At 35.1% G+C, this 26,728-nt stretch overlaps 1 protein-coding gene across 3 annotated transcripts in view; it reads left to right on the top strand.

Moving 5' to 3' along the window:
* DENND1B (DENN domain containing 1B) overlaps nt 1-26,728 on the top strand; it is a 156,462-nt gene that overhangs the window by 91,473 nt on the left and 38,261 nt on the right. For all 3 annotated transcript variants that reach the window (XM_086841999.1, XM_086841997.1, XM_086841998.1), the window contains 4 exons: nt 7,628-7,728; nt 13,233-13,278; nt 14,872-14,973; nt 22,995-23,120. In XM_086841999.1, the coding sequence (XP_086698125.1) occupies nt 7,628-7,728; nt 13,233-13,278; nt 14,872-14,973; nt 22,995-23,120 (375 nt within the window). The remainder of the gene's footprint in view (nt 1-7,627; nt 7,729-13,232; nt 13,279-14,871; nt 14,974-22,994; nt 23,121-26,728) is intronic.

The raw sequence follows: 26,728 nt of genomic DNA, 5'->3' as shown, positions 1-26,728 counted from the left end.
CCCATTGCCACAATATAGTATTAGGAGAAGTAATTGCTGAAAGAATTTGTGAAACGAAATTGAAATGTGTGGTAAAAAAATCTTTTAATGAGAGTGGGAGGGAAAAAAAACAGTAAATAGTTGGAAATTGCTATTACCTGCCATCTATGTAAAACATGAACTTCATTACTGGGTTTTATTAAAAATAAAATAAAATTAAATCCCATACCTCAAAAATCCTCACTGTAAAAAGAAAAGGCGTGTAGACAGACAGATTTACAAATTAGTTCCAGAATTTAATTTTTCACTTACTAACACTTGCAGGAGAATGAGTCAAGACAAGACTCCAAGACTGAGTCAATCTGGAGCAAAGTTGTTGCTTTTTTGTATGACTTTCGACAATTCAGTAGAAACTGATGGAACTAAATGCTGTGTAGAGTCAGTGGAGGCACTGATGTGGGACTCTGAGTGAAGCCTTTAGGAACTGAGTCCTTTGTGGCTGGGCTGAAGGGGAACTGAGAGGGAAAGAGTCCCTATTCTGTCGAGCACAACTGTCTCACCACTTACAAAAAGTACTACTGAAGTAATTTGATGGTCATGTGAAGCAAAAGTGAGGAGGAGTTGCTGAAGGGTGAATGAGTGTAATACCAGCCCTCGTTCTGGTGTTCTGGTATGGCAAGATTTCTCCTTTTCATACTTGCTACTGCTTTATTACTCTTTTTTTCCTCAATTCACCAATGATAAGATGAGCTATAGCATCATTGGTGGTTATCTCTATTCTTGCTACAGTAAGTTGTCTTAAGTAAGCCATTCACAAGGAAGTTTGTCCCTGCTGCTTCTTAATTAGTCTAAGGCAGAAGAACATGCCATGGAGTTCCTTTGAAGGAGGAAATGTTAATAAAAGTGATTTTCCTGGAAGCTCTCCTTTCAGACATGAGAAACATTTGCAGAATCCCCTTATTTTATGAGAGGGTAGCTCTTCCTTCATGGAGATGGGTCATAAAATAAAGGAAGAAGGAAAAGAGGGAACAAGGAGCTGGTCAGGAAAAGGGACACAAAGATGTATATATTCATGGTTTTCTGTGGTTTTGTGAGTGAGGAAAAGATAAAGAAGGGAATGAATGAATGTCAAAATGGGAATAAACAAATCAAGAACATACAGAGATTAAATGAAGAAATGTGAGGAAACTGAAATTTTTGAACAGATGATATAAAGAAGTTTAGTTAGTTTATTACAGGGTAAATGAGTATCTTAAGAGAGATGTTATTAACCCAATCTGTAACGTGTTAGGGATAAAACCTGATTAGCTTATAAGACTTTCATTTTAAACCTATGAGAAAAACAGAGAACCTTTGAGTGACTGAATGAAGTTCAGAAAACCTTTGAGTAACTGAATGATTTTTTTTTTGTCTGCACCCACAGCTAGATTGTTATATAGATACCTCTGATTATCTATATAAGTGCCTGTGGGTCCCTGGTGTAGGCACAGTATGTCAGTGGTATTCCTTGCTGAGCATTCACCTGTCTACTACCACTTCAATTCTATTTTCTGCTCAGCTTCCGCTATTGGGAAACATGTCACTCCTGGAGCCATAGGCAAGGAACAAGCCGTGTCTGCAGTCTTCTCTTTTCTCTTCCAAACTAATGCACAAGAATGATGCCATAATGCTGCTTTGTGAATCAAGAACTGCAAGAAAAGAATGAAATTGATTGTATATGAAGTGCTGTCAAAATCATGCATAACACTCATCTCTTTCCTTCCCCCAGAAGGAATGGTAAAAGGAAGTGAATAATCCTAAAAAAACCCAACAGCAATTCCAGGAGAAAATAAGTTTTTTTTATATAAATTGGTTTTTTTACTTCTTTAATTTTTAGAAGGAAAAAGTTACAATTTTCATCTGTGAACTGGAAATAAATTTCCCTTTCTGTCTCCCTTCAGTGAGAGAGGAGAGCTGGGTTTTCATCTTTCCAACAGGATGAAAATGCATTATGGCTCATTTAAGGTCCTCCCTCTTTTTCTTCCTAAAGATTATGGGGATGGCAGATGGAAAATTATTAGCCAGGAGCTAAAATAAAGAATTGCATAGAAGTGGCTTTGCATATCATGGCTTGGACAATATATTCTGTTCTCTTTTCTTGTTATTTTTTTTTTCCCTCACTGATATCTCACCAGTGCTGGCAGAATGAGCTAAGTTTATCATTTAGTCTGACTGTTTAATCTTTACGGTTGGGAGTAGATTTATGCTCTCATGTGAACTGGCAAAAGCCAAGAGCTCCCTTCTCACTTTTAATCTCCAGTCTTCCCTCTGCCCTGCCCCTCATTCAAGAAGTGGATAGAAAGGCAGGTCTTCACAAGTATTAAGCATTTGTTACGGGTTTGGGGCCTGATCTCATTCTCAGTTAAACAGGATTTAGATGTGTTTGCACCTCTAAAATAAAGCTGGTTGTCTTGTGAGTTGTAATAATGCAGAGGAGAGGCTGCCTTTCACCTGTGCAGCTGTTCCCCTTTCAGGAAGCAGATAGTGTTTCTCAGTAATTCTTGTGAACTGGGAGTACTGGGGAAGGAGCCACAAGGGTTGGTCCAGGCTGATGGTGACTGCTGTAATTGTGGTAAAACAGTGACCTATCCCCTACAGTTTATTGTTGTAGGTATTAATGAGTAGATGAGATAACTAAACTAAACAGAATCTTGGGCATCTTTCAACATATGTGTGGTCAAGGCAGTGGGAGGGAAGCAGTTCTTTGGCCCATTGGGACTGTGAGGGAGGAGGGAGAGAGCACACCAGTACCCGTTTCTGGATATGGTGTTGACAGAGATTGACAGTGTTTGATGATTTTTCAGGAAATGCTTTTATCACAGTAGTTCTTTAGTTGCTTACAGTAGATTTTGAGAGGTTGTACAGAATCACAGGTTAATTTTACTTTAGCATTTGTTTAACTTCTGTTGCTGTTTTTGGCTTTCTGACAAGATTCTGCTAATCAGTTTTTGTCTTTCCAGTTTGTGCATTGCAATGTGCGCAAATCTTGCCACCAATGCTCTTTCTCTCATTTTACCTTTGATTATAGAAAAGGTTTTGAAGAAAGTAATTTATATAGATAGAAACTGCCAGGTACCTTTTGTGCAGGATACAGGTGTTTTCATGTTGCTCATTGAAATTACGTGAATAATAGGTATCAAATAAGCATTACCTGTAAGTCTGCAGAAAGTGTTTCAACTAAAGTAGTGTGGCTCCAGACATGTCACAGTGTTTTAGCAAGACCTAAAATGAGGAAAAGGAAAAAAAAAATCAACAGAAAAAGCGATCAGTCCCTTTGAAATACAGAGTGGAAAGATTCATTGGTAGAAGTGAACATTGGGGTAGCAGATACACACATCAGAACTACTGCATCCACATGAGGGAGGGGAGGAGCTGCACTCCTTGTGTTCCCAGGAGCACATAAACCTACTTTGATCAAGTCTTGAACTAGAACTTCTCCCGGCTGTTCTTGTTCATCGCTGCATCGATTTTGAACAACAGCCTTCCTAACTGCTTATTGCCAAAAGGTAGAAAGTAACTCATCATTCTCTGGAATTTGGTCTTGTTGAAGTCTTGTTGAGATTTGGTAGTAATCAATTTTCTGCCACTCAATAACGAATTTTGCTAACAAATGCTGTAATATGGTCTCCCACTATTTGGAGAGACTGTATTTGTTTAGTATGTAGTTTCAGAATTTTTTTGTAGGGGCAAATAAAGAGTACTCTGGAGAAAACACCAATTACTTTCCTTGCAGGATATGAAAGCTCACATGTTGATTCTGGCTGCAGCATCTTATCAGGAGAGATCAGAAACAGACTGAAACTTTCAGTTGTACTCAGTACTATTAGTAAACCTATTACTGATGGAATAAGACATAAAGCTTCTTATGCCCAGTGCAAATGTTAGAGATTTCAAATTAGATGTGTTTATTTATTAAAGAGTTGAACATTAAAATTTTGCTTTTAACTAATTCAAATAATTTGACTCATATTGTTCATGTAGTTTAAAACCACATAATTTAAACCAATTTAAAAAAGATAATTAGATTTATTTTTGAAAATGGAAGTTTTTTAACTAAAAGTCATTATTTGGAAGGGAGAATAACAGTCTAAAAATCAAAATTGATGGAAGCAAAAATATTAGAAGTTCTGTTCAGTGTTGGCAAATGAGTTTAAGCTGACAAAACCTTTACTTAAAAACTGTTTGCCCATTTCTTAATGGATAGAAGCACAGCTCTAGTAGATCTTTTGTAGTGCAGTGAACTACAGAAGGCTGTCTCAACATCATTTGTTGCCTCAAACTAGGTTATAAATTATGAGGAAACTAGGTTCTGCAGCACTTTGCTGCTATAATTTAAGATTTTTCACCAAAGTGCATAGCTGTGTAATGATATATCTGTATATATCACAGAGAGATGCCTTTGTGCCTACATAGTGTAAGGAGTTGCTTTCTGCAGAAGATGGTCAAGCAAGATGGGCAGACCCACTTGGTCAAGAAACAGTCTCTCATTTCTTTGCCTGGGAGCTTGTGCAGGTTGCTCTGTTTGAGGATCTCCTCCTGCAGCCTTTGGCAGGTGCCTGTCGGGCTCTGTTCAGACACTGTTGGACACCCCCAAATCTGGTGTCACTTTTGTAGAGTTCTGATATAAATGGCCGAGTTCTTCCTGCTACGCAGCTTTTAAGATCTTTTGAACTGCCTGGTTCCTTAAGATGTGCAGCATTATTCCAGGCTTCACAGCAGCTCCCATTCTGTTCCATAGAGTGGATGTGTCAGTTAAAGAGGAGGGTTATTTAAATAACTAATGCATTTGAGAAACGTAGTCACCATTGAAACAGTAAAAAAAAGCAAAAAAGAGATTTTTTTTACAGCAAGTATGCAAATTTTAATATGAAATCCATAATTATCAGTATTTGCTTAAAGGCAGAGTTGGCAGAATAATAGTGTTGTGAAGTGTTGCTGCTGAAGAGCAGCACTGTCCCATAGCTGCTTGTGTTACAGGCTGTATACAACAGGAAACTATAAAACATATTCATGGCATACTAAAATGTTTGGAAACCTACTGCAGCAGCATGGAGGGATATGTTTAAATAAGATCTTACATTAAGATGTTATTAAATAGAAAAGCAAGGAACAGTACGACAAAAACTTGATATGTAAGTAATCAAATCTTTACCTTTCCTGCAAGAATAATAAAATTTAATCGATTAAAAACTATGACCTGTAAATAGATGCTTGTGTGAGTGCCACATTAAAATACAGATTATAAAATGAGTTAATAAAACTTCAGATGATTTTAAGGAGTTACACACTTCCTCTGTTAAAGTGAGAATTAAAATATAACAGACATGCTTGAGATAAATTTCTTCATGCAAATAATATAGTCATCTTAATTCATAATTTAAGAATGCCTATTAAGAGGAGGAGGAGGAGACTGTATACATCAGGGGATATCCTGTATAACTGTATGCTCAGCTTTATTTCAGCCTCTGATAGAAATACATGAAATGCAGATTTTCATACAGGTTGTTGTAGTTTGTAATTTATATACTGTGTACAAAAGTATGTGGACTTGATTAATGATTAATAATGCCATATCCATTCTGAGTGAAAGAGCAAAAAATGTGATACTGAGCTAGACTGTGCTATCAGTAGTGTTAGTTCAACTACACAGAAAGATAATATGGAAATAAACCCCACTGTGTAGAAGGGGGAGAAGGTACTCATTTATTTCTTTCCCCAAATCAATTCGTAGTAACAACACAATAATTATTAAAATAACCATTAATATAAGTCAAAAATGAGAGTAATTGCAGAGGTGTGGTGTAAAGCTAAAAAAGGAGATGTTAATCTGCAAGGGAGAGTTTAAATAGGGAATTATGATATCCTTGGCTTTCTGCTTTGTAGCTGTCAGGCTCGGGCAGCTCGCTGGTCAATAGTGACATTCTGTGTGTCAGTGAGCAGAGTCTCCTGATACCTTAACCTGCAGTTCACACATTTCTGAAGCTCCAACTGTCGAACATTCAATTCCCTTGGTACCACTGCAGCTTCCAGACTCTTCTGACTGGCTCATGTTTCATTCTTTGGCAATTTGCCCTAATGATATCCCTCAGGAGCTTTCAGACCCTCTTCTTTTCCATATTTAATCATGTTATATTAATTTGAGTGCTGAGCAAACTAGGCTGCACAAATTGTAATTGTCTGTGATTTCTTCTGCAATGGTCTTATAACAGTTTCATTTTTTTTCACTTTTAGTGTAGAAATACGTGTACAAAATTGTAGTATAATTTTTCATTTACAAGTCTAAATGTCCAAGACAGCCAGGGTGTGAATGCTTTAACTGATCCTCTGTACAAAGAGGGTTGGTTATTTTCCCTGTAAAATCCATAATGTTTTAGCACTTGCTCTGTGGGAAGGATTTAAATTTTATTTTTTGCTCTTTGTTTTGTTATTGTGAAAGTTCTTGTCTAATACACAGTGCTATTATCAAAAGTCAGGTAATAATTTTGTATTAATAATTATTAATTATGTATTAATTAATAATTTTGTAATAAGTCAGGTAGTAATTTTGTTGTTATATAAAACATTAGGACAGTCTTGTCTTTTCCATCAGCTTAGTAGCTTCTACATGGAACATTCTCTTAAAAATTTTTCCCTTTTTTTTATGAGTTTTGTAGTGCTACATGGGGTGGTTATAGGCTACCCTGTTTTAAACAGTCTTGATTTTTTCTCATTCTATTGTAACTCTGTGCCTGCATAATAAAATAACAAAATTTGAGAGACTCCCTGATAGCAAAAATAGATCAAATTTGAATTCTTTACATATTACAAGATTATTTTGTTCACTTGTGGAATGAACTTGGCCCCATTTCTAATGAATTCCGTAGTTATTCCTTTGGTTATTTTGGGGGTTAAAGTGGTGGTTTTTTGTTTGTTTTAGAAAACCAGAGATACCCATTTTGAGTAGTAATCAGTTTGTAAGCACCTCCTTTCTTGGTCAAGGAGGCCTTCATTTTTCATGATCCTTATGCCAGGCTTGGAAGTCTCTGCTTTGAGAAGTGAGTTTTGGAAAATTGTAAATAAGTTTATTTTCTGTTACAGGGAATATTCACTTCAGATTTTTTTAAGCTAGTTTGGAAATCAAGATAGTGACACAAACAGGAGTTAATCCTGCTTCTGAGTTTAGTGCTGTTCTGTGGCTTCATGCACCTTCAGATCAGTTCCAGTTAAAAATAGCAGAAATGGGGACCAGAAAACTCCCCTGAGTCTTTCCTACTCAGTGGAGCTGAGTGAAACTAGGGTGCACTTCTGTCCTGTGTGTTCATGGCAGTACTCATGTTTGACCATGACTTCATCAAGTAATTAATGATTATTTCCCTTTTTCCAAAGGAATAGCTGAGCAGGGAGGGCTAACTTGAGTTGTTAGCCCGACTTCTTGCAGATGTTGTGCTTGTATACATACATCAGAGTTATTTGTGGATGTATTTTGGCAATTCAGAGTAATTTACAAAATTATTTGGTGGTTTGGGGAGGTTAAGGTTCTTACATATCTAAAGTTAATTTAAGGTTTTGTATTTTCTTTTTATTCATGTTTTTTTTGTTGCCAATTCTGTGTGTGTATTTTTATTTTTAGTTAACTGCTTGTGTTCATGCATCAGCTGCATTGTTATATCCAATGTATTGGCAACATATTTACATCCCAGTGCTTCCTCCACATCTTCTGGACTACTGCTGGTAAGACAGCTATCCTGTTATCCCCATTTCTGAGATTCTTACCTGTCTTAGAATTTTGAGTAACTGGTGAAAACACTAACTATTGTGACTGAACATAAAGGATCCGGTTTATGAAAGCACTTTAAATTTAAATTTAAATGATGCCTTGATATGGTGTTAGAATTGGTACCTTGAATCACAGTTCTGATTACTATTAATGCAGCATTTAGAATCCTGTTTGTAAGAAGTGTTTCTGTTCTATTGGTAAGAGAACTCATTCAATAATTTAAAAGCAAACATGTTACAGTTTACTTTTATTTGGCTTCTATTTTAGATTGAAGTACGTTAGAGGAGCATTCAAAAAAACTCTGATAATTTTTTCCAGAATCAGATGTTAATATTCATCAGTGATTTAGTATTTGTATTTTAACTCAGCCAGGCTCAGGATTCTAGCCAGCGCCTTCCCAAAAGAGCTTAAAAAATACTTTTGGGACTCCAAAATTTTTATAATAAGAATTCTGCTTCTTCTGATGTGTTTCTGTTCACATGACAGACTTTGTGGTTTTGGCATATTTTTAAGTTGAACAAGAAGCACTTTTTGATTAACTTCTGATCCTTCAAGAGGATGATGTTTTCACATGCCTGTGTTTCACAATTTCAGGCTAAGACTACTTGCTTTTATTCAGAGTAGTGGCAGAGATAACAAATGAGAGTTTCCATTTAAGCAGGAATATCCATCCCTGGAGATTTTCACTTTACCTAGACCCTCTGGGTCTGTTACAGAAAAGTGAACCATTTCAAGCTGTTCTAGAGATTGGGAATTATTATTGTATATGAAAACTGAGACCCAGGCAGATGCTTACCAAGCTAAGTCTATGTTTTCTTCATATAAATAAATTATGCTTATAATTTTCCCAGTTTACTGGGCTTTATGTTGTTGGTTTTGCTTTGGGTGTTTTTCCCCTCAGATCTATGAGAGTATTACAGTCTACTGAACTTTAGTTTTCAAACAAATTCTCACTATGTTTCTTGAAGTGTCTTTGATAGTTTTTCCTGAAGTTCATAATATTTGTCCATGGTATATTTTTTCTGTGGTAGTCCTTACAGTTCATGTATATATTATTTGTTGTTTTAAAAAAGAAAACAAATATTCTTCATCAACTCCTCCCTTAACTTACAAATATAGCTAAGCCTTTCAACTTTAATGATAGTTTTCTTTTGAAGAAACTATGTCCTAATTGTTTCTCCTCCTAACTTTGATAAAATGTACCAAGTTGGGTTAGAACTTGGGTGTGTTTTATTTTTGTATTATTTGAGTTTACAGCCAGAAACTTAGTAATTTTTCAGATCATCCATAAATGCTGTTCTCAGAAGGCAGATCAACACCTTTATTCAAGCTGTACCCTGTAGAGTGCATTCTGAATGCGAGAAGATTTTCTTATTTCCCCTTCTAAGCCCAGATAATGTTTCCAGAAATAGCAATGTTAGATGCTATACACAGCTTCATGTGATGATGATAATAGTTGGGATTCTAGGTCACTGTGGCATGACCTGAGAAATTTTTTTATTCATTAAAAAGAACCATGGAGTTTCTTAAACTTGTAAAATTCATTTATATCCCTTTTTATTTTTGACAGTAGTATAACAGAGTGGAGAAAAAAGTTTCCCTGTTTTAGAGATGTTCAAAAGGAAACATAAAGTTCATGAAAAGAAATGCACAACTGATGAGTTTATTACAGTAACTGTAATTCAGACCTTTTGACTCAGATTTTTGTGCATTTACATTTCTCTTTCTGATCATCTGAATGGTTCTTTTGTGAGATGGGTTGGAAAACTGTAATAAAAACACATAAATTACTTAGCTTTCCTCATGTTCTGGTGTATTAACAGTAAATAAATGTTCTCCTCATAGGTATATAATATATCAAGTTAAAAAATCTTGATGACTTCTTAAGTTCAAAATTTGTAGTAGGCTTGACCTAGTGTGCAGTCCAACAGGATCATGACAATTTGAAAGTAATGAAAGAATTTAAAAGTTATTTTGTATACTTCTATTTTTTATGTCATTTTGATAAGCAAAGTTCTTTTTATAAAAGTGCCATATTTCCTTTCAGCTCAACATGCCTTTTCATACCTAGAAATTTCATTGTCACTTTTTCACTTGGACTTGTGATGTCTCTCATGAACTCTCATTTTCTTAGTGTTGTTCTGAAATGGTATTCAAATACATGAAGTAGGGGACTATGAATTGGATCATTTGTTCATTCTGTGATAGTAAGGCTTTTTTTAAACAAAGATAAAATACATTTAAATGTATTAATTTAAAGACAGGCCTGATTCTGTAACTTTTTTTTCACATTAATCATATAGCATATTTTGAGAGAAATCAACTTCTTTTTTTTTTTTATTAGTTGGATTAAGAACCTTCATAATATCATAAAGATAAAGAATACAATTCTATGGGGGTTAGAATTTGATAAATTGCAAAATCTGCCTAGCTGACACATTTTGTAGGCATGAAAACAGAAAAATGTATCTTCCAGCACAAAAGGGCTATATTAAAATTATTTCATTACTTCCACTTGCCTTTTTAATTAAAAAAATCTGTTAATTTCTATCCTGCTTCCTGATTATTGGCTGGATTTAGACTTAATGTAACAGATGGTGCAGGAGTAGCCCAAACCAAGAGGGTCAGTGTGACTGCAACACCCTCAGGACTGGCCAGGCCATGAGTGCCAAGCTCCACCGTGGGAGCAGATTTTCTGTTTATCGACTTCAGGAGGGTTTTTTACCCCCACACAGCTCATCTCGGCCTTGACTGCCATTATGGGAGCTCCAGTGTGAGAACTGGAGTGACCATCCAAAACAGGAGACATAATAAATTTATTTTACTAAAAGATACCAAAATATAGGCTCAGAAAGTAAAATTCATTGTAGCCGCAGCAAAAAACCCCACAGAACAGTTAATAAAAAATTGAGTTTTATATTATGTTAAAAAAAATTGTTTTCTCTTCTACATTTAAGTAAAAGGAGACTTGCACTCAATGGAGTTGGTGGCTGGCTTTCAAGAAAACTCTTAAAAATTAATTTTGAACATTGATATAGTAATTATATTTGAATAAAATTAATTTTTGTAAAGGAGAAAGCTAATTTAATGAAATTTCTCTGTAGTATCTTGGTAAACTTAATCACCAATATTAGAATATATGCCAGCTTTGTCTGTGGATGATAAAGCATCTCTTATACTGGTGCTCTGTTGAGAATATAATGCAGTCAGAAAATTCAAGTTACAATTGCAATAGGTCTTTATGAGATTTGGTTTCTTCTGAATTAGGATATACATATGCCTGTTTTCATGAGATTGGGATGATTATTTTCCAATTAACTTGGATGTTTTGCATAACATAGTAATTATTTTGGGCAGTGATACCACAGATTGATATTTTTGGTGTTAATGTGCATAAGCAAGAGAAAAACTCTATAGCAGCTCCCAGTAGTATTGCAGTAAGCAATTTCATGTGCATATGAGTCCTCTGCAGTGAAGACTTCAGAATCCAGCAGTAAAAAAATTAACTTTTTGCTGAAAATAATTAAATTGACTTTCCATACCTGCAGTTTTTATTTCATCTATTTTCAAGGTGCTTTGTACCTTTATTCCGTTAACTTCAAAATTGAAATGATGTAGCTGTTGCTTTGTTGAGAGAAAAGAGCTACATGCTTCCCTTTTTAATGGCAGATTTTTTAATGGAGCAAATCATCAGCTGTCTTAAGTCAGCACAAGCCTGGTGAAGCTACTGTTCATTGTTCACTGGAACAGTGTCGATGTACAAGAAAACAAGCGTGCATAAAATCCGTACATGTTTGCACTTGTTTTCACTGTAGTTTTGCCTTTTCACATTATTTATAACACTGAGATATCCAGATACAAGGAACCTGAGGATCTATTTTGCTGCATATTCTGCAGCAGAATTCTCAGTTACGTGTCAGCCATAATCATTCTTATTAGCTTTGTTAAATATGTTATGTAGTACAAAGCATTCTTGAAATTATAGAGTGGTTTAAAGCTGTTTAAATCCTTTCTGAATATATATGGGTGTCTGCTCTGCAGTGACACTCATTTACAACTCCGTGTAATTTGTGTTTCATTCACAAAGACATAAGGATTAGCCTGAATGAAGTCATCAGGAAGTGCTAAAATTTGTCAGTTATTGGGCTAAGAAAAAGATGTGTGAAAAATAGAGGCCTCTTTTCCTTTTTGGAAGCTCCATTGCCTAGAAACCTTAAGCCATGTGAGTTTGCAATTTCAGCAAACCTATATTTTGATATCATAGACACCATGAAATCTTGTTTGGGCCTCAGGCTGGGTTTTTGGTTTTGTTTGTTGTTTTTTATTAGTTTGGTTTTTTTTTGCATTGAACTTCTCCAGTGGGACATTGTTTATGAGAGCAATTGGATAATCCATAGGGTGTACAGATTTTTCTAAAATGGGCTGTAGTCATAGGCAGGTGAGAATTGCTTTTTCTGATCCCAGAGGTGGGACCAAATGGATGAGACCACATGAACTGATGCAGTGAAACCTTGCCCCGTCCTTGGGAAGTCAGTCGCCAATCAGTCAGTGCCACTGGCTCAGATCCATGATCAAATTATTGCCATGAGAGAAATTACTGTGTACGAGTTGTGTACCTTTGTCATCTTGCCTTCCATTATTTTTCAGAGATCATTTTTATTTAGTTTTTTTTTTCTCTGTGGTCTATTAGTAATTAATTTCCCATTGAGTTGCCTAAACTAGTTTGTCAATTGCTCACTTCTCCAGAGTGAATATTGTCAGTAATCTCGCAGTAGGCAAACATCTGGTGGTGATTGTTGGAGGGTTTTTCCTTCAGTGCTGGACACTGAGTATATTCTTGGTCAGATGTTGCCAGAACAGAAGATTGTGGGAAACCATGATAAATTAGCTTAATTCAGTTTCTTGCTTGCATACAGCAGGAGGTCTTACTGTAGTGGCTTCATGTGGATATTTTTTATATTTGGAGAATATAGTTCCTTCTCTTATGGAAATTGGAAGGGAGAAGTTTATTATCTTGACTTAAATAGGATATTATACAGCCGTATATTTATATATGGCTTGCCAAGGAAAGGTTTCAGAACCAAAACTGGTGGTTATGATGGTTGTGTTGCATTATGGTGATGGTAACCAGGACCATATCCTGGTGTTTTAGACCCAGACCACTTTGGGAACATCTTCTAGGTTAGCTCAGTGTGGTCAGTTACTGGAACTACATCTGGATGAAAAGATGTGCAGCCTCCTTGCTTCATGCCTCATAGTTTGCAGCAGCATCCTTTATTTTGTGGTCAGCTTTACTGCAGAGTAAAACAAAATTTTGATTGTTTACTAAATATTTCTGTAGTGTTCATTTAAGCCTGTCTTAAACACTGACTGTTTACTAGGGGCTTATGTGCCAAGATTTAAAATACTCTGTTAGTGTTCTACTTAAAATTTGATGTTTTCCACTCTTTTTCTTCAGTGCACCAATGCCTTATCTAATTGGCGTCCACTTAAGCTTGATAGAGGTAAGTGTACTGGGAAGCATGAGATGTGTGTGCCGTAAAAAAATTCTAATGGAAATGCTTCAGGAAAAAAATCCCTGTATTTTAGCATGCAGAATTACAAAATTTAAGCTTCATATGCTTTACTAAGTAAAAAAATGTCACTCTTTGAAATCTTACTGTTGAAGTGTTTTATGAAGACATGTAGCTCTACATTATGACTTGTTTCTCTGTCTAATTAATAGCTCAGTAGTAGCTATTTTCCTGCCTTTTAGTACTTTAGGAAAAGATTTCCCAATAATGAGGAAAAATTCATTTTTTTCAGGAACTGGTAATATTTATTTTGGAGTCACCATCACTCAGGTTTTGGCATTATTGTGATTTCCCAGATAATTTTTGTTCCTGTCCCTCTGAAAACATGAATCTAACTTCATGCCATAACATTTCTAACTATTAATTTAGAAATTAGTATTTTTTGCCAAAAAACAAGAGGTGGCTTTTACAGATTTGAATGTAAACCAGCACAACAGAACTCACATAGTAGCTGGGTATGAAATAGTTTTGCCTTTTTCCATAACCATTTGATTATGCCGTGAAGCCTATCCCATGTGCTATCTGATTATCATGCAGAGTAGATAATTGATTTGGGAACATTATTTGATTTACACTTCTGCTAAAGCAGTTTCTAAGGATCAATTTACATCTGCTAAGCTGATGGGGTGGGGTCTTCCCTGAGCCACCAGCACTTTTGTTTTTCCAAAAAAAAGACCTTCTATATCATCTACACTTCTGAACTCCAGGCACAGCCTTCTGTGCTCCCAAATCAGGTTCATATGACCTGCATGCATCAGTCATAATATCTTGATTATGATGTTTTTTCTTATTCAATAAGGAAATAATGGAACTGAAAGATTTGCCCTGACAAAAGAAGTCACTCGGTTCCTTCAGGAATTATTTCCTGCCCTGCATTATTACTGCACATTATTTTATGTCCATATAGAAAATGTTACTATTATAATAATACTACATATTACTGCATTATTATTATTGCTTATTATTTTATGTCCATATAGAAAAGAGTTCTATCCCTTTTTCCTGAAAGGAACAAATTGCTTAATTCTTAGCTGCTAGCCAAGTACACTGATGAAAAAGTATTTTATCCATTCTTCTGTGGTAATAGTAGGCATCATATGCTTGGTACTTACATAAATCTGCAAATAATTGCATTTTTTTCTGGTTTTCATCTGGTTATATGACTAACATCCTATATGATTTTCACAAATGTGATAGAATGAAATGTTGTTACAAGATATGTATAGTTCCAATATATATTTATCCAATATATTCAACTGTGTTCTTTGTAAATACTGGTTTTCAGAAATTTCTTTCAGTGATTATTATAACCTTACTGTTTGAAGAATAAGAAGTATTTTTAAAAGCTACTCTGAATGCTGTATCTAATTCACAAATCCTACGTCTAAAGCTCCAACTGGTTTTGCCATTATTGTTCTTTGTATAAAATCATTGTTTGTAATTTAGTACATTATAATAAAAATGTACTTCAGGAGGACACCATAGTAAATTGTTTTTCCAGTATTTTTTTTTCCTTCTTAACAGAGAGTGAAAAATAGATCACTGGAGGATGTGGTTTTACTAAATGTTGACACAAACACTCTAGAAACTCCTTTTAATGACCTGAACAACCTACCTGGTGAAGTGGTGAGTCTTAGACATTTTATTCTTTCTTTCTTTCTTATATAGGTGCTTGAATTACAGTTATTTTTTTTTCTCGTTTTGCTAACTGCTATAAAAGAAATAAGGGGGTGAAAAGCAGCTAGTGCAGACCCCTATATTTGAGATTTTTACCTTTTTGACAGCTGAGGAGATGTTGAATGGAACATCATATTCCTTATTGTAAAAGTAGGATCATAATTATAAAGCTAGCTGCATTCATTAGGCAGAGCTGCTTTAAATGGAAGTCTCTTCATCTCATCTTAATCATTATATTACAAAGTAGGCATTTCTGTCTGCCTAGTGGCATGTCTTGCGAAAGAACGAGAGTTTTTGAAGGCAAAAAGAAGAAGGGGGCCAATTATCAGCTTCTGCTTCCCTGCCACCTGCCAGCGCTTTCCTTTTAATTAATGATCTGATGGCACTGGTCAATATAATAAGAAATGCTTGTACAGTTGGGGTCAGAAAATTCAGGCTTTGATCTTCTTCAACTTTGTGAAACATTTATTTGTTTTCTCTAAATTATTTCAGTTTTATTTTAATCTCTTCTATCCTGCTGAGGGCTGCGTGAATGAAAACCTATACTGTTTGTCATTTGCTTTGGCAGAGCAAAGACTGCTTACTTAGAATTCTATTTGTAAATTAAACTGCAAACCCAGTTTGTCATAAAAGACATCTGATCCTTTTGAAATGACGAAAGCTGTCTTTTGTCTGTAAAGGATGATAAATTAAGTGCCAGCTCTTTCCAGACTTTGATCTTGCAAAGGGTATTTTATTATATTTTATTATATTTTATTATATTTTATTATATTTATCATATTTTATATTTTATGATATTTTATTATATTTATTATATTTTATTAATTTTAATTTTATTTAATTTTAATTTTACTTTATTATTTTTATTTTATTTAATTTTAATTTTTATTTTATTGCCTATGGGGAACATACTCTGTATATCATTTTAAATAGTTGCAAAATTCACCTTGTTTTTCCCAAGAGAGCTCTAAAAGAATATAATCGTGAAACCACTCTTTTCATTATTCAATTAAAGATGCACAAGCTATCACAAATAGTTGTCAAGACAAAGAATTTTGTATCAAAATATGAAATCAAAGAGTTACATTTTCTGAAATTGTGAGTCGTATAAACCCCTGTCGTAATCCAAGTAAGATCCTACAGTGACATACTGTGTATTTTGTTACTTTTGGTAATTTGTATATATTTAGTACAATAGAAGTCAATCTCTTGATGATACTATTCATGACAGTGCACTTTGATTTTAATGATGTTAAAATCTTGACTTTTTGTAGATCATGTGGTCAGTCTTTGGCCTCAATATCAACTATAGTTCAGAAATGTAAAAGACTATAAAAATTGTTGTGATGTTCTGGTTTACATTAGTGTATGTACTATTACATTGGTATATTTTGTGATTTACACAGATGTTTATACATGGATACATGCACAAACATATATACAATGACTTTGACTGTACTCTATAATTAAGAGTATAACAAGTTAAGTAAAAACGAGTAATTTCCTGGTGTGTCAGTAACTTTAACTGGACTTCCATTGACTAAATAGGGTTGACGTTACAATGTCATGAAGGACTATATACCAAATAATAGCTGGAAGTGGAATTGAGAATTAGGCATTGTATTCCATGAGATGCTGGAGTTAAAGCTGGAGCTCCTTCAAACAGCCAAAATGTATCTTTGTGCAATAAGAGTCACTTGTCGTGTGTTTCACAGGTGCATATCTAAATGATCCATAAATAAGCAGGCTAGAATGAAGGAAATAGGAGTACAGATCTTCCTTCTTCTAGAAGTGTATTTTCTCCCAGAATATATGCATGCTATTACTGCAAATCTTAATGTAGGTTATCCAAGTGTAAAGACTACAAACTAAACTTAAAAAAATTTTCCATATCTAATATAGAGCAAAAAAGAACAGCTGTGTTCTATGCAAAATATGCTTGCAGAACTTGAGGATTTTATACTGAAGCTTTTAATTTGAATAATCCCATCTCTTACTTCATTTCAATCTGTAAAGCACTTTAATTAAACATTTTGATGGAATGCATATAAAATTATAGTTGGAAAACCTGGAAACAAAAGGCACAGACGAAAGGCACAGGGCTGTGTTTGGTTCATAGGGTGACAAAATGCTTGTCCTCCTTTTGCATTAATGAGGGGCAGTGCAGCTGCTGACATCTTGGGTAAAAGTATAAGACACAGGAGTGTAGAGTCAAAATGGTAAGTCAGATTTAAAATGTTAAAGGGAATGTCAAAGATACATATGCGAAGCATTGTAACATAGAGAGAAACCTCATAAACATACATACAAAAGTAGTAAAACCTCTGATGAAAAAATATAATGAGTACCTCTGAAAGGCATTAAAATAGAATGAAGAACTGAAAATATAAAAGAAGTTGTAATCTTTACTGTCCCTTTGAAAAATTGATTCCAGGTTGGTTAACAGCCTAACAAAAGAAATGCAGTATTTTCCAAGTTTTCTAAAACTGTTTCTTGTGTCCAGAGGGAACAGAGTAATTATTTTCATGATCAATAAGCATGATGATGTCCTCACAGCATAGGTATTTAATGGTGTACCCATGTATATATGCTCTGATCGTGAATTTTTTCATGATGAATTTAAGATTGAAAGAAACATTATTCTATGGCATTGTCTAATAAACCGTATAATAAATTAACTGAGATTGAAAGGTATTTTTAAATCATTCACTTAAGCATTTAAATTATAGTTACAGGCTAGATGACTTTCCATGCATGTGAACTCTATTATTCTGTCAGACTGACCAGTGGTCTTGACTGTTCAAAGGTCAGTGGTCACAGTTGTCCTGAATTACCAGTCCTTTTTTCATGAGGACCCTCTGCTGTGTTGCATGCTGTAATCTTCTTAATGGCTTCATTCCAATATTCACACATAATATTTTAGATTTATTGACTGTTAGAAATACTACCATGCCAGTAGCAGTTCCGCTACTCCTAAGGTATTTAAAATTGGAAGAATAAATCAGGGCAAGACTTTCAGGAATCCTTTGTTTTCTTGGTAGGGGGAAAGCCCCTCTTTACTCACTCTTCTGACAAGAAAGCTTGTTTTTAAATTTCATCATTTCACTGTGAATTTGTCTATTATTTTTTAATTAAAAAAAAAAAGAAGTAAGGAGCTACTTCTCTGGGAGTATGTTTTCTAATATAATAATACTGAGATGACACTTTAATAATACAAGGCATTAGGAACAATATTCGTGACCATAGACTAAAATTTTTAAATTTTGGGCCTGATCCTGCAATTCCTTCTTGCACTTCACTCTGACATGAAGACCTCTCCTTTGCTCAGATGTGAACACTTTCCCAAACAGCTTGCAGAATTGACAGCATCACTTTTAGCAACCAAGTCTTAATGACTTGAAATCATAGACTGAGCATAACTTTTATAAATATGATCTTCAGAAAGCAACAGACTTTATAGTCTTTTAGCTTCTTCTGTGGTTGTTAAGTATTGTCAACTGCAAAAGCTCCACAGCTGTTGAAAGATGCATAGTGTTTGTACTGCCTGGTACCTACACACTGTGGTGCAGTACAGAATCTAAACTGAGGTTTAGAGATTTAATTTAGAGATTCCTAAAGTCAGAGGATTTTAACACCATAAATTTGGCATATAAACATTACTTCTAAAAGTAGCATTTGAGAAGTAGGCTGTAATTCATGTAGAAAATTGGGTACTTTATGCAGCGATTACTGGTTGTGCAAATTATTTCTTCAAATATGATGATTAATGGTACTATAAAGAAATTAAGGTCAATGTATAACAGTGCAATTAAAATATTTTTTTGCAAAATATAAATAGCATAATTTATAATGTTTCTTTTACATCAGAAAATAGCTAAAAGTATTACTAATACATTTTAGAAACTCAGAGCTCTTTGCAGCATTATGAAGCAACTTTTTATTGTGAAAAAGTTCTTAGAGCTGAAATTCTGTTGAACCTTGATAAAATTTTAAAAGCTAGAATATGAGATTGAAAAGTACAACTAGTTTTGAAAACATTTGCATTTAAGTAGTTGGTTTTGTCTGAATGTCTAAAAATGTGATTAAATGCTGGAGGTTTCCATGAGATGCCTAAATCCTCTGCCTGTATATAATAATCAAATATTTAGAAGCCTTTTACTAGAAATAGTTTTAAATATCAGACTCTAGTTTGTTTTGAGGTTTTTGTTTTGTTTCTACTCTCTATAATCTTCTTTTACTTTCTTGTTTTTGCGAGTGAGCTTCTACTTTTATAGTGGTATCATCTGATGGAGAACAGAATAAAAGATTACAACATAACAAGTGTTGCTAATACCAGAGAAATATCTGGATATATTTTTTTCAGAGAGAAATAGTAATTTGAAACTCCAGTGTGTGGTTCTATATTTCTCAGACAACAAATACATACAAACATAATTCTTCTGTATGTGTTTAAATTTATGTGTGCTTTTGAGTTTTTGCAGAAACAAAGGCTTTGATTGCCTTTGAAGCTATGTGATCTTATTAACTTATTTTTTAATTTTATGTGATCCTTCTATTCACATGGATATTGAAGGGATATTAGTCATGTTTTCTATCAGATATTTATATTTTAAGAGTCCTAGAAAGGATGTATGGTAACCATTTAAATGAATTATACCTTTTGTTTCAATGACCAACACAGTATGTTTCTACATTTAGATACACTTAAATACCTATCAGTCTCATCTTTATCTTTGAAAAACTATTTTATTGATTTAAACCTACTTGAAGTTCTGATTACTCTTCACAGGCAGTGTTTAACAGTCCAATGAAGTTGCCTTCCTATGAGAAGCTGTTGCTAGGAGAAGATAAAAACAGGTTGCTTCTAGTGTAAATTAATAATAGCATTTCTGCAGTGGATCACTGGTGTCTTTCAGAAATAAGTTTTAATGACATTCTAACCCCTGCAGTTTGCTGCCTGCAGTTCTTTATTTTTAAACTTTGTAAAAGGCTATTTCTGCAAAAGATATACAAATTTAAAAAGTTTGACATTCTTAATCATAGGTAGGTAGGTAGGTGGATTAAAATACATATGATGAAAATATTTTGATATAGATGCTACTTGCTATTTTTTTGGCTTGGTGTCAGAATCGTGTAGTTTTAAAATAATTTTAAATGCTATTAATGATGTCACCCAAAGGAGTCTCACGTCTTCTTGGTTTGAGGTGCATGGGTCTAAGCAATCATAGTCCTGTTGTGTACCAGATCTTCCAAGGAGTTCAGTGCACGCTGTCTCTTAGCTATGCTTGCTATCCTGGCTGTAATAATTACGTTATCACTCTGTCACTGTGTTTTTGGTTCAAATGTGGAACAGGGAGAATTTGACGTCATCCTACCCAAGTGTAGCTGGGCTGGGCCCTGAGTATGCACTGTCCTCTGCTTGTGTGTTCACTCGCCTCAGCTTGGGGGAAGCCAAGGCAGGTCCCAGGGGCACTTGAGGTGTGCTGCAGCCAGGGTCCTGCTCGGGACAGCAGGCACAGCAGGGCTGTGGCTCACCAACAGCTGTGGCTCACATGGTCCCTGCAGGCTTCCTCTTATGAGCACCATGCTCCTTGTTCTTCTGCTGAATCATCTGATGGAGCTCTTCTTGCCTTTAAGCATTGCCTCCTGAGAGAAGCAGGATTTGGAGGAGCTTTATTTGAACTCCAGCATTGCGTTTCTGAGGCTTAAACTCCCTCCAGGACAGCACACAAAAATGTGCAGCTGTCTGGAGCACCTGCCTCCAAACTGCCAGCTCTTTGGAGGTCTTAATATCACTGAGCTAATAACACAGTAGTATGGCAGCAGAGTAGGAGATCAGTTGTCTTTTCTATTGTTCTTTTTAACACATATTTTGCCTAAAGCGTCCTGTTTAACAAATCTACAATAGGGTGCTTAGGGCCTGTCAGAACTGAGAAAAATAGAAAATACCTTTTTCATTCATGTCCTTCATTTGGTCATGTAATCCCTCTGCTCTGCACTATCTTTACCTCCTCTCTTCTCTTAACCTGTCCTATCATCTACCATAATTTCCCCAAAATCATAAGGTATCATTTAGAAGAATGTAGATTTAAAAGAATGTAGAGAGTTTTCTACCTTTTCCCTCCCTTATGTTTAGAAGATGCTTTGCCTGTCTTGACAGAGACCAAATTTTAACATTGGCAGTTCTTGTTGACTTAATGTTATTGCTTTTATTTTAGTCAAACAGTGCTACTGTCTATGGGCATATCTTCCTTGTATGCATTTATTTTACCCACAATGAAATCTTATTTTTTACAACTATAATCATACAATACAGAAGAAAAGAAAAAAATCAAACCACAAAACCTAGACATGCATTTAGTTTTTCAACCTTGAACTTCTTAACTGGTTTTTGTACTCAGACTTGTACTTTTTTTTTTTTCCTTTTGAGGTGTAAGGCAAGAACGTAAATGAGCCTTGGTGTGTGCTTTCCATGGGCTAAACGAATCAGGCTTTAGACTTTTATCTAGATCTGTGGAGCTTGGATATAAATTTAAAAGATCACAGCTATGGGGAAAAGACCTGTACTGTAAAGGCCTTTCTGCATAGATTATGAACATCATAACTCAATAATTTTTTTTTCCAAACTATAGTTATAATTGGACCCAATGGGGGTCTCTCTCTTTGATCAGATCACAGTAACTGTGACTTTACACTGGAAAATGTCACTACTGTGAAGGTTTATCACCTGTAGAGCTGGTCTTTTCTCTGATGCCATGTTCAGTTCTCATTAGCATTATTCAAAGTTTAGTTGTTAATTAGGTTGACACTTCAATTACAATCATCATCTACAAGAGTAGTCAGGACTGCTTGCATAAAGAAACAAAAAAATACTCATTCTTGTATATATTTTCAAAAGAATTAAAGCTGGTTTTGTGATAAATTTGTATTTATAATATTCCACTTAAATAGTAACTCGGAATGTTACTTCATTAATAATATAAATAATGCTTAAATAATAGACTTAAATAATGCTTTATTGTGTACATTGCAATAAAAAGAGATGTATTCTATGTAAATAGAGTTTACTTATTTTCCACAGTGTCCCTCATGATGGAAATTAGGAGTGTATAGACAATATCTGTGCGTAATTCCACATATCTTGTAATAATTCCAAAGTCATATGATTTCCCTCCAAAGTATGTCCAAGTAACAGTTATTTAAATTAAAATTTTCCCCCTTTCTTTTTTTTCTTTAATTCTAACCAGTGGTTGTTATTTGCCAAGTGAAAAAAGACAAACATCCTTAAAAAAGTCAACCACTATAATCAGAACGGTCATTTTTTTCATGCTTTTTTTTTTTTTTTTCTTCTAAATTACAGGCACTTCCTAATTACTGTTTTTGTTTTCTTCGCTTTCACATGTTTTATCTTCAAGGACAATTCTGGAGGCAGTGTAACACTGAATTTACAAAAACTTTTCTCAACTATTTGACTGTGGTAGCAGGTACTCCCATGGTACATGAGAAATCATATAAGATAGGCATTTGACCTAAAATAAGAGATACTCCTTGGCACTGAATAATAAGTGACCACTGAGAGTCCTTAAAAATAAACCTTCGTAGCTTAAATAAAACAGATCCAAATGTCTACATTCAAGCTAGCAAATACATTTTATGCTGGGGAAAAAAGTCTGCAATAAAGTGACTCACATGCATTTTACTGTAAAATAATTAAGCTTATTTATGTCAAGAGGCCTTGGGAAAAAAAAGAGAGCATAAACCAATCTGCATTAGCACTCTACCATCATCCCCTGCCTTCATTTCAATTAACAGACCAGCAGGTGCTCCTTGCAGTTAAAAAGATAAGCTATCAAGAGGAGGATGAATTTTTGGCTGACCTATAGACACTATGGTTTGCCTGCTGATTGGGTTCATACCTTGCTGTACCAATTTCTGAGGTGTTAATTTAACTGTTCCACTCTGTCATACAGGTCTCGGCCTTGAAAAATAAACTGAAAAAGCAGTCGACAGCTACGGGTGACGGAGTGGCCAAGGCCTTCCTTCGGGCACAGGCAGCACTCTTTGGATCCTACCGAGATGCTCTGAGATACAAACCAGTAAGATGGCTTCCCTGTTGCTTTTTTTTCCTGAATTTATAAGATCATGGTCTCATTCTTTCAAGGAAAATGTGGAATTTTTCTGGTCTAGAATAGTTTGTTTTAAATCTTACTCTGTGCTAAGGAATTGGAAGGTACCACCATCTCTCGACAGTGAATTGTACTGAAAAATACTCATCCAAAGTCAGCTATTTTCCTGTTTGTATCAGTTTTAGTCTTTGTTTTTATTAGTGAAGCTGCTCACACACAGCTCACCTGGTTTAATGTTATGAAGAACTGAAGGGACTGTGCCTTTCAGACTCTCATCATTTTCCCTGAGGTTTTGCTGTGTTGAAGGGTAGAAGCTTCTTTCTTAGCAGAAGCCATATATGAGTCAAACATATACTCTCCTGTTATACACTTACCTTGATTTCACTTGGAAGACAGGAGAAATGAAAACCCATTTCACCTTACCAGAACCTCAGAATTTGTGTTTTTCACATCTTGCTGGTATTCAGTTGATTAATGTTTCATGGGCTTTCATAATTTCTAAAAAATGAGGGTGGCACATATTGAGCCTGTTGGAGATAAAATAATTTATCAGAAAAAATTTAGAGATTAATTTAATCCATCAGTCCAGATTATTTTTCTTGCAAACTACTGGTAGTAGTGGGTTTGAGCAAATGTACTGAGATGACATTGGGTCATGTCAGAACAAATTCTGAGGATATGATATTTGGTTGTCTGATAGATTCACATAAATTCAAATTTGATAGGAGAAAATACTCACTTGAGGAGTCAAGTTAGTAAAGCTGATAGGTGTATGGAACATGGGTGGGTATTGGTTTGGGGGTGAGAAGAGTGCTCTAAGGAGCTATGGTATTCCTTGATGGAAATGGATATGATAGTTAGTAATTCCAGATGAGGGCTTTACTGGAGGGAACTCCAAAATACAGTTGGGCCCTTGGGTCTTCCCAACTTCTCCCCAGGTGGTTCTTTTCCAGGTAGTCTTCTGTGCCTGTGAGCATTTTGCACCCCAGCTGCCTGTGCCACTGAGAACCACTGTTATGAGAAGGAAGGTAGCCCATGCAGACGTGAAGTCATGTACGGGTTTAGCTCACCTGTTTGTGTTTAGCAGTTCTCTTACAAATGGAAATCCCATTTGCATTCCATGTTGAAAGGGCTGCACCTGTTTTAGAAATTGCTGGATTTCAACACACTACTTGTTTCAATAAAACAAATAATTTCAGCAAAACACGTAGTTGTCCTTTATTCCATAGTGCCATCACCTGAATCTAATTCGCTCCTTAGTCCAAATGTGAGGACACTAGTCCATGCCAACTCATGGCAGCTTGCAGTAAGAGCTGTTAAGTCAAAAAATGTCTTTTGGACACTTAGGATATGTGCAAAAATAAGGATGTCAATCTACTTGATGGTCTTAACTCTGATCTGACCAGAAATATGCTTCTGTCAGTCCTTTGTTTTTGTAACTGTGGAACTGAGTGTGCAAGTTCTTTAGCATCCTGGTTAGAATCTCCTTTGAAATGAGCTCTCCTTTTAACTGATTCCCATTTTATTTCAGTTTAGCTGTTGGCATATCTGAGATCTCTACATTTGCACTGTATGGAAACAGTGCACTATGCATCGTTTCTACTGGCAAACATTTGTCAAAATGACCTTTGAAGTCTTTCTTTCTGCATTATTTTCTTTTGCAGATTTATCTTTTTCTGGCTACACTGATTGCATACAAGGGAAGATATTTATGAAACCAATGTGGCCTGATTATTTTTTTTAAAAAACATGTTATTTCAGAATATCTTAGCAGGCAGAAGTCTGCTGGCAAATACTAGCATATCTTGGATTGCTATCAAGTTGTCCAAAGACAAAGCATATTTAAAAATAAATAAAACCTCCTTGTAAGTGTTATTTTGATCTGTGTTAACATAATCTTAACTAATTCAGTATTTCACAAAATTTTTGTTGTGAAAGAAAAATTGAATTTGCTCTGGATTAGTAGAAATTAAGAGGATTTTCACATGGTTATTCAGCTCATTCTGCATTTGCCTCTTCCTTTATGAATTGGAAAGCTGAAAAAAATCTAATCACATTTGGCTGTATTAGGAATATTTGTCAAGCGTCTCAAAGCTTGAGAACTGCTGTTGCAAAGAAAATATTTCCCTTTGTTTTGGAGTGTGTGGTGCCAGGTCTAATAAGATAATTTAAACCACATTTACGGACTTAATTTACATTCTTTCAGGAACTTAAGTAGTATTTGCATAGAAAATTTTTAAGGGTAATACTTAAATGAAAATATTTTCCATATAGGTTTGAAATACTTCTGCTATAAATAAGCTTATACTTTCAAAATCAAGAACTGAGGTGTTTTGGGGTACAGTTTCGAGGATCACAAACCTCCTGATGAAAATGAAAATAATGTATTTGGACAGTTATCAATTGCTTGAAAGTTGAAAAACATGTTTGAGTAAACTATTTTCCTTGCAACAGTGTGTCCTGTATGATTTCAACATGAAACATGAAACAACTGTCATTAATATTCACTTTGAGTAAAGAACAGCTTTAATAGTGTCTGTACTCATCCAACACTTCTCTCCACTCCAAACGCTGTTCATCACACTGAACATTCATTCTGTGCAACTGTTTGTTTGCAGCACAGGACAGATTCTCCCGGGTATAGCAATATGTCTTGGACAAACGTCTAGCAATTATTGAAAAAAAGTGATTGGTGAAAGGCAAAATGGGAATCTTCAGGGGTCTTGCAGAGAGTTCGTGGGCCTCCAAAAGACCATATGGAAAATCTGACTACTCCCATACAGACAGGAAATATGACATGTAATAGAGAAAGTTTATAATAATTTTTTGTGCATATTAAACGGTAATGAAATACTTAATCCAGTAAAAGAAAAGAAGAAATAGCTGGGGTTTTTTTTCTGATTTAATCATTACTAAATTAATCTGTCAAATTGATATAACTGTTAAGAGTAATTTTTAATATGATGCACTTTACATGAGCAAATATTGTAAAAAAAATCGGAGCGGATCTGTAGAGCAAAGCAGTCCAGCTAGTGCTAAGGACCTGACATTCACACAGTGTGCACTTCTGCCTTCATTGTGGCTCTGATTCTAGTCTGGTGTTGAATGCTGAAAAAACATGACTAGCTGCAACTCTGCTTTAGTTGAATCCAGACAAAATCCACCTCACACATGGTATGTGGGGATGATTGAAAAAAATGCTTCAGTGTCATTTTATAAATGACCTAAAAATAATCCAGAAAAATGTATTATCGGTGTAATGGTGAATTATAATGGTTTTGTATATGGTCTCTGTCACACAGAGGGCTGCAGTCCATTTTGAGACATTGTTTACTTTGGGTGCTCACAACTTGGCCTTGAACCTTTTTTCAGGTTCCTATCTAATTTCTTTGGGTAGTCCAGCATTTGGGGATTTCTCCTGGACATTACTGCATGTTCTGTGTTTCGGAATTGAAGGCATAGGTGGGACATAGACACAAATATGGCTGTTGTGAAGTTCATGTTTGTGTCATTTTGTTATCAGAGTATGAGTGTCATTGTGTTTTTCCCACGTCCTGCATGGATGTGGGCAGATGAAG

Source organism: Cyanistes caeruleus, chromosome 9 (assembly GCF_971803275.1).
Source record: "Cyanistes caeruleus chromosome 9, bCyaCae1.hap1.1, whole genome shotgun sequence".
Taxonomy (NCBI): Eukaryota; Metazoa; Chordata; class Aves; order Passeriformes; family Paridae; genus Cyanistes; species Cyanistes caeruleus.
The sequence above is the reverse complement of the archived record's forward strand: the minus strand, read 5'-3'. Positions and strand labels throughout refer to the sequence as shown.